General features: G+C 48.7%; 1 protein-coding gene across 3 annotated transcripts in view; it reads left to right on the top strand.

Annotated features, from left to right (window-relative positions):
• Positions 1 to 2,115, top strand: part of NSUN3 (NOP2/Sun RNA methyltransferase 3) — a 37,052-nt gene extending 34,937 nt beyond the window's left edge. For 2 of the 3 annotated variants that reach the window (XM_033943669.1, XM_033943668.1), the window contains exon 6: positions 1,502 to 2,115. In XM_033943669.1, the coding sequence (XP_033799560.1) occupies positions 1,502 to 1,760 (259 nt within the window). In that variant the 3' untranslated portion in view covers positions 1,761 to 2,115. The remainder of the gene's footprint in view (positions 1 to 1,501) is intronic. The other variant, XR_004539351.1, reaches the window with a different exon arrangement.
• Positions 2,116 to 13,908: the final 11,793 nt, after the last annotated feature.

The raw sequence follows: 13,908 nt of genomic DNA, 5'->3' as shown, positions 1-13,908 counted from the left end.
CCCACCTTCCCCCGGCATCCCGGACCTTAACTGGTGGTCTAGCGGGTTTCGGGGCAGGAACGATCTTCCTACACTCCTGCCCCGTGCAGATCACTCATACAAAATGGCTGCGGGGAGTTCCCATCGTAGTCTCGAGAGACTACAGGAACTCATGACAGCCATTTTGTATGAGTGATATGCACGGGGCAGGAGCATAGGAAGATTGCTCCTGCCCCGAAAGCCCACAAGACCACCAGGTAAGGTCCGGGATGCAGCGTTTCTTTTCCCCCCTAAAAAAAAATCACGAATAACCAAATCCACGGACACTGAAACCGCTGATTCGGAGGGAGAAGTGTATGTTGATTTTTGCATATGATTTTACAGCTGATTTGATATACTCTGCTTAGGTCATCTATTAGCTGTATTGGTGGATAATAAATAAAATAATAAATTTATTCCCCCCCTCCCGCCCCCAACACACACACAACTTTTCAATCTCCTCACCACCAGAAGCTCATTGCTACCTCTGGAATAGCTGTTCTGTCTTTTTTTCTGATACCAGTTGGCTCTCCAGTGAGTTTGAACCTCACATTGCTCAAGTTCTCATCATGTTCTTGCAATTTTTTGAACACCACAAGAGTTCAGACATTCCATGGCTCAAACTGACTTGAGAGCTGGGTTGCACCAGAAGAAAACAGAACAGCTGATCTAGAGACAGAAATTCTCTGGAAAAGAGAGGGGGGTAGAGACACACAGCATTTTAGAGGAGAAGAGTTAAGATGCCACTGGTGAGGGTCTTTGTAAGCTACCTCTGTCCTCCAGGCCATACATAAAAGAGTACTGCTTTTATAAGTGGCCATCTTGAACAGTGTTTCTCAACCTACCTCGTCTTCTATTAAACTGCGCTAGCAGTTTTTAGCGCAGAGAGCCATGCTGAATGATTCACGCTGCTTCTGACGCTCATAGGAACTCTATGAGCGTCGGGAGCAGCGCAGGCCATTCAGCGCAGCTCCTCACGCTAGAAATTGCTAGCGCAGTTTCGTAAAAGGAGGCCCTAGTCTTCAGGGCACCCCAAGCCAGGTGGGATTTCAAGATGTCCACAATGAATGTCCACAAGAGAGACCTACATGTACTGCCTCTATTTCAGATAAACATTTCTTTTGAATATATACATTTATATCTTAAGACTGCACAAATGCTGATGACAGCCCAGCTAATTCTTGTGTATGCTACAGTACAATGAGCATTATTGAGCCAACAGATGAATTGTGTTATTTTGCAATAAATAAACACAGCAGCACTTGGTTTCAAAGATACCCAGAGCAGATGGATATAGTAATAGAAATGAGGTCAAATATATCATACAAAAGTTCCAGAGTTAAGTGTTGGAATACTTGTTGACTTTATTTTGGTAAGGGTTGTGAATTGTCCTATATGGTTATTCATCGTCTTAATGTTTCCAGCATTCTGCTGCAGAAAGATCTAACATTTGTTTTTTGTCTATGCTCTTGATTTCTTGTAGGTCTGCTATCGAGACGCTGCGGCCTGGGGGATCTTTGGTCTATTCTACTTGTACATTGTCAGGGGCAGAGAATGACAATGTAGTTGCACGCATCTTGGACTGCTGTGGTAATGTTCAGGCCGAGGATCTCAGTAACTTAGCTGCTGCTGTCTCTCAGGACTTCACACTAGCTGCAGGGATACAACACGGACTGTTGGTCCTCCCAGACAAAGGCAAAGCCTGGGGTCCTATGTATGTTGCTAAATTAAAGAAAATATAGAGGTTGATATAGAGCTGGTGGTTTCCAGATGAAGTTAAACAGACAGATTTATCCATTTAACTCTGTTCATATATTCAGCCCAAAACTTTGCCACTTGAATGTGCAGTCTAGGTTACCCTAACAGCTGCAATGCCTAGAAAAGGAGATGTGTAACCTGGTAAAACCTCCACCACTGCTGCTTTTTTTTAGCAGATAAATTGTTTCCAGGCATTGATTTGCCCAGAAAAAACTCAGGAAATGGGGATGGAGAAAATTATAAACATCAGATTTTGTTTATTAACTCCAAATGTTAGCTGGCCAAACTCTATGATCTAATAGTGTTAATAATTTTGTTTAATAAATTGTTTTAAAGCTATATTTTTTATCCACAGTATTCTGTATATGTACTGAGTGACTGGGAACATCCTAACCAGTACACAGCAGATTAATTATTTTCTTTATTATTATTTTGAATGCATGAGAGAAAAACATCAGCTTCTTTAGCACTCTCCAGACCAGTAGAGGTTAACTTTACGATTGGGTATATATCTAATCATGACCAGCAGGTGGAGACTGAAAACAAAACTTTGGGACAGTATATCCTAGCCCCTCCTCTCTATTTCCCTCAGTCTTCTTTCAGTCTCCAGCAGGTGTTGAGTGATCTGTACCCATCTCCCTTGGTAGGGCTGTTGGAATTTGTTTAGGGGTTTATTGTCCCTGTTTTTAGCCGGACGGAGCTTGGACGGACTCTGTTTGGGGGTTCGTCCGACCTCGGGGGTGTCAAACCCGGCGGGTCACGAGCGGGGTCCCTCCCCCCACTTCCTCCACCTCCCCATATTTTTTTAGAGGAGCCTCAGCAGTAAGCCTTGCCCCCTAAATCAAGCAAGGCATATTGCTTCGAGAGCCTGTGGAGTCTGTTCTGCGTCCAAAGCTAAGCTTACTAAATTTCCCTTTCGGGGGTCGTTTTTATTTGGAGAGGACTTGGATAAGTTGATTCAGACTCTGTCGGACTCGAAAGTTCCCCGTTTGCCGGAGGACCGTGCCCGCCCGGCGTCTCGGGGTGGTGCGGCCCGGGGGCGTTTGCGGGAATTTCGCAAGTATCGCCCTGGGCGTGGGGCTGCTTCTTTCCAGTCTCCGGGGTTTTCCCGGGGTCGGTTCTTCCAGCGCATGCAGCCCTTTCGGGGGGCCCGTCGGGGGGCAGGGAATCCCTCCGCCGGTTCCCCCGCTTCCCGTCCTGCACAATGACGCCTTGCCGGCGCCCCCCTTGGTTCCGGTGGGGGCTCGGTTGCGCGAATTTTTCCCCAAATGGGCCGAGATCACGTCCGATCAGTGGGTCCTGGAGGTGGTGCGGGACGGTTATGCCCTGGAGTTCGCCCGCTCTCTGCCGGATTTTTTCCTCGCTTCTCCATGTCAGACTCCGGGGAAGACGCAGGCTTTTCGCCAGACCCTTCAGCGCTTGCTAGATCTCAGGGCAGTTGTTCCGGTGCCCCCTTCGGAGTGGGGCACGGGCAGGTACTCCATTTACTTTGTGGTGCCCAAGAAGGAGGGGACCTTTCGGCCCATCCTCGATTTGAAAGGGGTCAACAGGGCTCTCAAGATTCCCTCTTTCCGGATGGAAACTCTGCGGTCGGTCATTCTGGCGGTTCAGCCGGGGGAGTTTCTCACTTCTCTCGATCTGACGGAGGCCTACTTGCATGTTCCCATTCGGGCCTCTCATCAGCGTTTCCTGCGCTTTGCGATCTTGGGTCGGCACTATCAGTTCTGTGCGCTTCCCTTTGGGCTGGCCACGGCTCCCCGGACGTTCACCAAGGTGATGGTGGTCGTCGCGGCAGCCTTGCGGTCGGAGGGCATCCTGGTACACCCCTACCTGGACGACTGGTTAATTCGGGCCAAGTCGTTGCAGGAAAGCTCCCGGGTTACGGCTCGGGTGGTGGAGTTTCTCCGGTCGCTGGGCTGGGTGGTCAACCTTTCCAAAAGTCGGTTGGTTCCGGCTCAGCGTCTGGAGTACCTCGGGGTGCTGTTCGACACCTCCTTGGGGAAGGTCTTCCTCCCAGAGGCCCGGGTGAGCAAATTGCAGTCTCAGATTCGCCTGCTTTTGGCGTCCCGGTGTCCTCGGGCGCGAGATTTCCTCCAGGTCCTGGGGTCGATGGCGGCGTCCCTGGACGTGGTGAGGTGGGCGCGGGCCCACATGCGTCCTCTCCAGTATGCTCTGCTCCGGAGGTGGTCTCCCCAGAGGCACGGGATGGATGTTCCGGTTCCCCTGCGAGGCTTGGCGCGCTGCAGTCTGCGTTGGTGGCTCCGGACCCCTCACCTAGTTCAGGGGGTGGGTCTGGATCTTCCGCAGTGGACGGTGCTCCTTACGGATGCGAGTCTCCTGGGTTGGGGGGCCCAGTGCCTGGGTCACTCAGCTCAGGGAACCTGGTCCACGGAGGAGGCCTCCTGGTCGATCAACGTGTTGGAGACCAGGGCGGTCCGGCTGGCGCTGGTGGCTTTCCACTCCCTTTTGTTGGGCAAGTCGGTCAGAGTCCTGTCGGACAATGCCACGGCGGTGGCTTATGTCAATCGTCAGGGGGGCACCAAGAGCACTCTGGTGGCGCAGGAGGCGGCTCGGCTCATGGTTTGGGCGGAGTCGCATCTTCTGGACCTCTCGGCCTCTCACATTGCCGGGGTAGAAAACGTTCAGGCGGACTTCCTCAGTCGTCATTTCTTGGATCCGGGAGAGTGGTGTCTCGGCGCCGAGGCGTTTCAGTTGCTAGTGCGTGCTTGGGGGCAGCCCCTGATGGATCTGATGGCTACAAGTGGCAACGCCAAAGTACCCCGCTTCTTCAGTCGTCGCAGGGACGGTCTGGCCGAGGGTCTGGATGCTCTGGTCCAACCGTGGCCAACGGAGGGGCTGTTGTATGTGTTCCCTCCTTGGCCATTAGTGGGCAGAGTACTGCTTCGCGTTGTTCGCCATCCGGGGCTGGTGGTTTTGGTGGCTCCGGATTGGCCTCGTCGTCCGTGGTATGCGGATCTGGTGAGGCATCTGGTGGCGGATCCTCTTCCTCTGCCTCTCGGGTGCGATCTTCTGACGCAGGGTCCCATTCCCATGTTCGACCCGTCTCCCTTTTGTCTTACGGCTTGGCTCTTGAAAGGGGCCGCCTGAGTAAGAAGGGATATTCCGACAAGGTGATCTCTACACTTTTGGGGTCCCGGAGGCTTTCTACCTCTCGGGCGTATGTACGGGTTTGGCGTCTTTTTGAGGAATGGTGCCGAGCGCGGGGAGTGGTCTCTTTTCGCGCTTCTCTGCCTAACATTCTAGAGTTTTTGCAGGATGGCCTGGATAGGGGCCTGGCCTGGTCTTCTCTTCGGGTTCATCTGGCGGCCCTGTCGGCTTTTCGGGGGCTGGTGACAGGTCAGCGTTTGTCAGCCATTCCTGATGTGATTCGCTTTCTTAGGGCGGCCAAGTTGCTCCGGCCTCCCATAAGGCCCTCGGTTCCCTCTTGGGATCTCAATCTGGTTCTCTCTGTTCTAGTGCGCCCTCCTTTCGAGCCGTTGGATGGCTGTTCGTTGAAGGACCTTACGCTGAAGTCGGTCTTTTTGGTGGCCATTACTTCCGCTAGACGGGTGTCGGAGCTACAGGCTTTTTCTTGTAGGGCTCCCTTCCTGGAGTTTTCTAAGGAGCGGGTTGTTTTGCGGCCTGTTCCTTCCTTTCTGCCGAAGGTAGTTTCTCCTTTTCATGTCAATCAATCGGTGGTCCTCCCGGTCTTGGGTAGTCGGGAGGGTTCTTCTGAGCAACGACAGCTGCGCAAGTTGGATGTCGGTCGGGTCCTCCATGCTTATGTGCAGCGGACCCGGGAGTTTCGGAGCTCCGATCATCTCTTTGTGCTTCTGGCGGGTCCTCGTCGGGGGGCTGGCGCTTCTAAGGCTACTATTGCGCGCTGGATCAAGGAGATGATTGCTTCCGCTTATCTTCTGAGTCAGAAGCCGGTTCCGGAGTTTCTCAAGGCTCATTCCACTAGGGGTCAGGCGGCTTCTTGGGCTGAGTCGTCGCTTGTGCCTCCGGTGGATATTTGTAAGGCTGCGGTTTGGTCCTCCTTGCATTCTTTTGTTCGGCATTATCGGGTAGATGTTCAGGCGCGTCGGGACGCGGTGTTCGGTGAACGTGTACTGGTATCGGCCCTTCGGGGGTCCCGCCCGTGAGGGGACTGCTTTGGTACGTCCCAATCGTAAAGTTAACCTCTACTGGTCTGGAGAGTGCTAAAGAAGGAGAAATTAGGTTCTTACCTGCTAATTTACTTTCTTTTAGCTTCTCCAGACCAGTAGAGGTCCCCACCCTGTCTGTTGTTGTTGTTGTTGGGGCTGTTGCGCGGGCAGTTTTTGGTTTTTGCTGCGGGTTCTAGTATTTTTCTAGGGCCGGGGAGTATTGAAGAACAGCGGCTGTGGCTCGGCTGGCTTAGCTGGCGAGCTGTGGGGACCTTCTTCCTTCGGGAATTTTTCCTCTGCATTTTCCAACAGCGTTTTTGGGTATGTTATTTGTTACTCCTTTCGGAGTATTGTTTTTTCTCTCTGTTGTTTTCCAGTTCTTGGTTCTGCTTGGCTATTCGGCAGACTGAGGGAAATAGAGAGGAGGGGCTAGGATATACTGTCCCAAAGTTTTGTTTTCAGTCTCCACCTGCTGGTCATGATTAGATATATACCCAATCGTAAAGTTAACCTCTACTGGTCTGGAGAAGCTAAAAGAAAGTAAATTAGCAGGTAAGAACCTAATTTCTCCTTTTTCATTCACAAACCTGTATAAATAACAAAAAGGCAACAAAATAAAATTCCATCATCATTCAGTACAAAGATAATACCTAAATGTAAGCCCACATAGATAAGTGCTGTACAGGAGGCAAGGCCACATAACCAGTAGAAAACAAGTGATGATATTTCTTTATGCAGGTGTCCCATTTAAGATGCTATGCCCCTGAATGGATAAAGGCAATGTAGAGCAGTGGTCTTCGCTAATTTTTAAACAAGGACCATTTTAGGTCCAAAAGGGCTGAAAGAGAGCCGACAAATATCTTTCTACTTGGGACCATTTTGGCAATAATGCTTCTCAACATTCATTCCTACCAGAACACCTGACCTTGGTCACACAGTGAACCCTATGCAAATACTACAGGACCACAAACTAAAAGTCCTAATATACACAACTGAAACCCATGATGCCAGACTCTATAAGTAGTATACCACATAGAAATAGAGAGAAATGCATTTTTTTCTGAATAGTGCAAAATATAGATTGCAGATATAAATTCTCAAAACTGACATTTTTTAATCACTGAACTGAAAATCATTTTTCCTACCTTCATTGTCTGGTGATTTTATGTTTTTTTAATCATCTTTTCCCAGACCCTGACTGCAGTTCCTTCTCTCTATTCTCTTCACTGTTTCCAGGACCTTCTTATCCATTTGTTGGGATGGGTTGGCCCATGTGCCTAAGGCCCTGCCCATAGGAGGAGCCTAAGGCAACTGGGCCAATTCCAGTTGGTCCAGTTGCCTAAGGCCCCTCCTATGGGCGGGGCCTTAAGTGACTGGGCCAATCAGGCACTAGACCACTCCCTGGTGCATCCCACAATGCACCAGGAAGAGGCAGGCCTGCCATTCCAAGGATGGGCCTGCCGGACCAGGGACCCATCCGGCCGGCCAGTGTTAAAGGTTAGTCTGGGGTGGTGGGGTTGTTCGGGGGTGGGGGCCGTCTTCGGCAAGAGGGCCTGGAATCCCTCCTACGGAGTTGGGAAGGGGGTGCGCCTCAGATGGAGGGCCTGGGATCCCTCCTGCTGGTGTTGTCCGGGTGGGGGAAGAGGGGGGTTCCAGGGATGCACCTCGGCAGGAGGGCCTGGGATCCCTCCTGCCAGTATTCGAGGGGGGGTGGGCCTCGACAGGAGGGCCTGGGATCCCTCTTGCCGGTATTTGAGGGGGTGGGAGTGTTGGGGGTGCGCCTCAGCAGGAGAGATTGGGCATCTCTCCTGTTATTCGCGGGAGGGGTGGGGTGTCGAGGGTGCGCCTCAGCAGGAGAGATTGGGCATCTCTCCTGCCAGTATTCGTGGCAGTTCATGGGGGGGGATCGTGATCATGGCAGGGGGTGGGCAGGTCGCTGAGGCTGATAAGCTGATCGCGGCAGCCGCGATCAACTCAGTGGCCTCTATTTGCAACTTATACCTGTTTTGACTTGGTCTAAGTCAAAACGTATATGTTCCGACTGGGCAACCTTGTTATACCTTTGGTTATACTTGCTGTACAACTAATCTAGGTCAGTTCACCTCCCGCCAACCAAAAACGCCTCTTTTCGCTCTAGGCATTCAGAGGCAGGGGAAAGGCCTAAGCTGGTTTTAGATACATCTAAACCAGCTGTTGATTATCGGTACTTGGACGATCTGTCTTTTTGATTGTCCAAGTACTGATATAGGCCACTATTTGGACGGTTTGTTTTTATTTTATTTTGAGCCCCATACTGTGTAATGCCCCCTTGCAGCCACGGAAAGACTAAAATACCCCTAAGGACTGTGGTTTCCAGAACCCTCGGACAATGTGACTGGTGGTGTACGTCAACAGGCAAGGGGGCAGCAAGAGTCCTGCCCTGAAGTTGGAAGCAAAATTGTTATTTTGGTGGGTAAAAGCCCACTTGCAGACAATAATAGCAGCACCTGTAGTGGGAGTGGACAATGACCAGGCCAACTACCTCTGCAGACAGACACTGGATCCAGGGGAATGGTCATTGTCCCAAAGAGCCTTCAGTTGTACTGAAACGCTGGGGGTGACTGACTTTCGTTCTCATGGCATTGGCAGTCAACAAAAAAGCTCCTTGGTTCTTCATGTCAGTAGAGGATCCAATAACAGCAACATACTGACCTGACCTGAAGCAGAAGTGTTTGGCCTCTGAAAGCTAATCAAAAAATGTATCTAGTCCAGTATAAAGGTATCTTATTTTCCATATTCAAGTATCTAAAAGCACATGTGTCAGTGTCAGCATCAATGGATGAAGCACACCACTGATTTCCATACTGCACAAACAGCATGGTAGGGGGCTCTTGCAGTGGACCTCTTTTGCTAGCAGAGCTTGGGAATCTGCCCGCTATTCAAATGGCACTGGAATTTTGTAGAAGGCTTGTCCAAATTGCAGGGGGGGGAGAAGGCCCCCTCATGGTTACACCCTGGAGGAAAGAGTGCACTGAAATACTTCCTCATCCCTACTGTCACTGGTGTAAATAAGGTTCTAGAATGGCCTTGGGATTGAGGTATATGAGGGGATGGATCCATGAGGTAGAGTAGGCCGGGCCAACACAGTGGGGGGGGTGGGGGGGGAGCTGTGCCCCTCTCAAGTACGGTAGTCACTTATTTCAAAGAAAAACAGTATTATTCATTTCCTGTCATGCTATGCACAAAACAAACCCATTTGAAGAGTATGTAAGAAAATGTAAAGTGGCAAACCAAGCTATTGAAAAAGAAAAATATAGGGCCTGGTGATGTTCGAAGATTTATGCTGCTAACTTTGAGAGTTGTGCTCATAAATTATCCTCTCTGAAATTTACTATAGCTAAATAGTGTATTGTTTTACTCAAAATTTCACTAAACTCTTAAATTTAGAAGCATAAAAAGTGGGTGGCAAAGGCAGGTTTTGAGCAAGACAATTAAGAGCTTAGCACTGATTTTCAGCACTAGACTCATAAATTAGGCTTATAAATCTAGGCAAACGGATGGCAGGCTTACCTTTATTAGCATAAACTTTAAACTCCTAAATTATAATTAATTTTCAGCTGAAAATTCATTTTAATTTGGGCTGAAAATAAGGCATAAATTTAAGAGCTCAACATGTTCTTAATATGGGCCCATTGTCCTTAAAGCTTCATGGATTCCACTATTGAAGAGAGGGTGATGTGGGAACCTGAATTGGCCCTTTCATGTAATGAGAATATTTCATCAAAGCCCCTGCCTCCCAGTTCTTCGTGGATCTTTCTGTTTTAGAAGTGTAGAGAAAGAGAGAGACTTTATAGCATGGGTGTGCAACCTGCGGCCCCGGTCGAGGGCGATGCAGTGTTTTCTTCTGCTGCCCCCGGGTGTTTACTGTCTTGCCGGCTCCCTCCTCTGTCTTGCTGCAGCGTTTGCGCAGCCCCATAAAAAAATTTTTCGGCCAGTGCGGCTCAGGGAAGCCAAAAGGTTGGACACCTATGCTTTATAGTGACCTAAGAATATAAGTGCCATGATAATCAGATCAAAGGTGATTACAATTTTACAAGACTAAATAAGACAACCTCACAATTAATTTTCTTCATGACAACAGAAATCTCTCTCACAAGTTACACATGGGTCTTTGAATTATTATGCTAATAATAAAGCCATGCACTGGAAGTTTGGTGAAATCAGTTGAAACTGATTCACCTTCTTGTCTGTTTCAAGGTTCTTAACCCAGAAAAAAAGAATGATGACATTTTTGCTGAAGACGACAAGTCATTTTATTTTACTTACTGCTAACGATGCACTTTCGATGAAAACATATGAGCTGTGGGCTGCCTCTGCGTCTTACACTCTCAGTTCAGTCCCAAGTCAACATGATGTTGAAAGTCCAGCTTATAAAAGCACTTTGAGGGTGTCTCATTTTAGCTGGTAGTTCATAGCAGTGGTTCCCAACCCTGTCCTGGAGGACCACCAGGCCAATCGGATTTTCAAGCTAGCCCTAATAAATATGCATGAGAGAGATTTGCATATAATGGAAGTGACAGGCATGCAAATCTGCTCCATGCATTAGGGCTATCCTGAAAACCCGATTGGCCAGTTGGTCCACCAGGACAGGGTTGGGAACCACTGGTTCATAGCACAATATTAACCTTAATGCAAAAGAGTGTAGTACAGGTTAAGGAAGTTATCTGAGAATTTTAATCTCAGTATAAAATCAGATGAGCTGGAGTGAAATTGGCAGAGTATGGACATATAGTTAAATGAATACAGAAAACAATAGGTAAGGGTGCAGCAGCCCATAAAAAGGCACAATGCCCCCCACCCTTTTCTTCCTCTTTGTTTTCTGTTTGGTAGGAAATTCTCATCAGAATTCAGGATGCCCACTCCCTGCTGCCATGAAGGCTCTGCCCGCCCCCTCCCCCCAAAAAAACAGCAGGAGGGATACCCACTCCCTCCTGCCACCGCAGTGCCCCCTTCCCCTCACAGCCTCAGTGCCTGTACCTCAAAGTTGGGAGCAGGAGATAACGAAAACACCTCCTACTCCTCTGGGCGCTATGCCACTGGGCCTTAGCCAAGGAGCCTAAGGAAGTCCCTGATTGGCTAATCACGGACTTCCTTATGCTCCTTCTAGCATTAGGCACACCCACAGTGGCATTAGGCAACCTATAGCGCCTACAGAGGCGTGATTCCGGTACCAATTTATAGGCGCTGGTAGGTGCCTTGAAACTCAGTTTCAAACGTTTCAATGACATTTTATTTTATTTTTTACTGAATTTGATTGCCTACCAGTGCCTAAAAAAATCAGTGCTGGTTAGAGAATCCAGGCCTGAAAGAACCCAGCTGTGGTTCTTTTTTCCTTAACACATGTACCCCCACTTACTATTTTTGTAAGCTTGCAGTTAGCCTGAAACAGAGAAATCTCCATGTAATATGATTGTGGAAATCGTACATAATAACCTAAGTTCTCTTGCAATTCTATCTCTTGTAAAACCCATCAACTCCGAGGTCAAATCACAGTTCACTGAATAAGGAGGCTCATCATACTGCCAAGTACAAATTAGATCTCATTGGGCTCTTTCTGGCTGCCATTATGCAACACCCCTTCATGAACAGAGTAGTGCTGTTATCAATTATTCTGGAGTATGTGTTACACAGCATGCCATTCACCAGGAACACTTCCGATAACCTGCTATTACAAAGGCCATTCAAAAAAATTACAGTCCCATGCTATTCAAATGTAGTTCACCCGAAAAGGGAGAATGAAGAAAGTGTTAATAGTTGCTGACCTCTGTAGTCATAGGAGCCAGCTCAATATTGACCAAACTCCTTGATTGTATTCAGGGAGAGGTAAATTTTCATTGTGCCTTATAGCACCTCCAATCATTTTGAAAAGTTGGCTCCTTTGTCTACTTTATAAAAACAAGACTCTCCTTACTGTAAACACCTTGGCAAAATATAACCCACCTAATTCACTTCAAGTAGCAATAATATTGAAGTATGTTCATGAATATATCAAGCCTTCCAGAAACTCCAAGCTATTTGTGTCTAGAAAGAAGACCAGCCTATCAGCAGTCTGTGATATATTCAAGCTTAGACTGGAAAGTAATAAAAGATGACCTGAAGTTTTTTTCATTTTACTTAACACTTGTGCATCTTTCTGGTCTGAAGCTGGCACAGAAAGCTTCCTATGGGGCTCATAATCGAAACTGAAATACATACAAAAACCCACCCAAGTTGGCACTTGGACAATCTAAAAGACAGGTCAGTCAAGTGCCGATAATCGAAACAGCTTTTGAAGGCGTGGTTAGTGCAGGAGGTGGGAAGGATGTGGGCTGACCTAGACTTGGTCATCCTGCAGAGATAATCGAAGGTTTAACGAGACTTCCTGGATGGAACTTATACGTTGTGACTTAGACAATGTACACTTCTCCCTCTGAATCCACGGTTTCAGTATCCGTGGATTCGGTTATTCGCAATTTTTTTTTTACAAAAAACCTATTTTCATTTTTTGGCTATTTTTAAGCCGTCCAAGCCTCCCCGGAAACTTACCTGGTGGTCTAGCGGTGAAGCGGGGCAGGAGCGATCTTCCTATACTCCTGCCCCGTGCAGAGCTGTTATCAGAATGGCTGCCGTGAGTTCCCGTTGTAGTCTCAAGATTACAATGGGAACTCCCAGCAGCCATTCTGATGACGGCTCTGCATGGGGCAGAAGCATAGGAAGATCACTCCTACCCTGTTTCACCGCTAGACCACCAGGTAAGTTCCAGGGACACAGATTCGGGTTTGCTGCCCTTTATTAACCCCCCCCCCCTCCCCGGCAAGCGCCTCTTACCTTCATCCTCCCTCTGCCGCTTCTTCAGCCCGACACCAAAGCAGGGAAAGAGGAGACTGAAGCACCCACACTGCCCCCCCTCCCCCACAAGCACACAACATGCAAGGAGGGAGGTGATCGGAGGAGGCGGAGACCACCAGATAAGGTCTAGAAGTAGGTCAGAGCCGGCACAAAGTTATTCACGATTTTTCACACTTCGCGGTCCAGCTCTGCCCCTAACCCCTGTAAATACCAAGGGAGCAGTGTAAAACCAGGTATAAGTGCCCAAAAGGTATCCAAAGTGATCAGATAACCACTGCAGAGACAAAGTAAAGACCCCACGCACTCCCCCCGTATTCAATGACCCTGTTGCACCCCCACAAAGAGCAGAATCAAAACGTACATACCTGTCTCCAGAACATCAACACCTGGCATAGGAAAGCCTAGTAGAGGTGCAGAGAGGTGGCTTAAATAGTCGGGGGGGGGGGGGGGTGCTAGTGAACCATAGAGAGGAGGATCCAGATCCATAAGCCACTCTTAACCACTACATTAATGGTGGAAAATGTAAGCCCACAAAATAAAACCCAAATCTTACTGTACTGCCATATAGGTGGTACCTGCAGCCATAAGGGGTATTGGGGTTGTAGACAGGTGGGTATAGTGGGTTTTAGGGAGCACACCATATTCTATAAGGGAGTTCTGGCGAGATGTTTATGTGGCACCCTTTTTGTGAAGTTCACAGCAGTGCTCCAATGCTCTGTTGCCATGTCTGGGAGGCCAGTCCATCACAATGCTGGCCCCTCCCATATCCAAATGGTCTTGTTCTGGATGTTTGGGACTTGGATGAATTTTTGGTTGAGAATGTGGTATAAAGATAGACGTACTGGTGGTCTAGACCAGGGGTGTCAAAGTCCCTCCTCGAGGGCCGGAATCCAGTCGGGTTTTCTGGATTTCCCCAATGAATATGCATTGAAAGCAGTGCATGCAAATAGATCTCATGCAGATTCATTGGGGAAATCCTGAAAACCCGGCTGGATTCTGGCCCTCGAGGACCGACTTTGACACCTGTGGTCTAGACGATCAAACACCTGATGTCAATGCTGACGTCGGAGGAAGGGAGGGCTTTGCTTAAGCCCTCCCTCCGACGTCAGCGCTGACA

The sequence above is a fragment of the Geotrypetes seraphini genome, chromosome 4 (assembly GCF_902459505.1).
Source record: "Geotrypetes seraphini chromosome 4, aGeoSer1.1, whole genome shotgun sequence".
NCBI classification, from domain to species: Eukaryota; Metazoa; Chordata; class Amphibia; order Gymnophiona; family Dermophiidae; genus Geotrypetes; species Geotrypetes seraphini.
The sequence above is the reverse complement of the archived record's forward strand: the minus strand, read 5'-3'. Positions and strand labels throughout refer to the sequence as shown.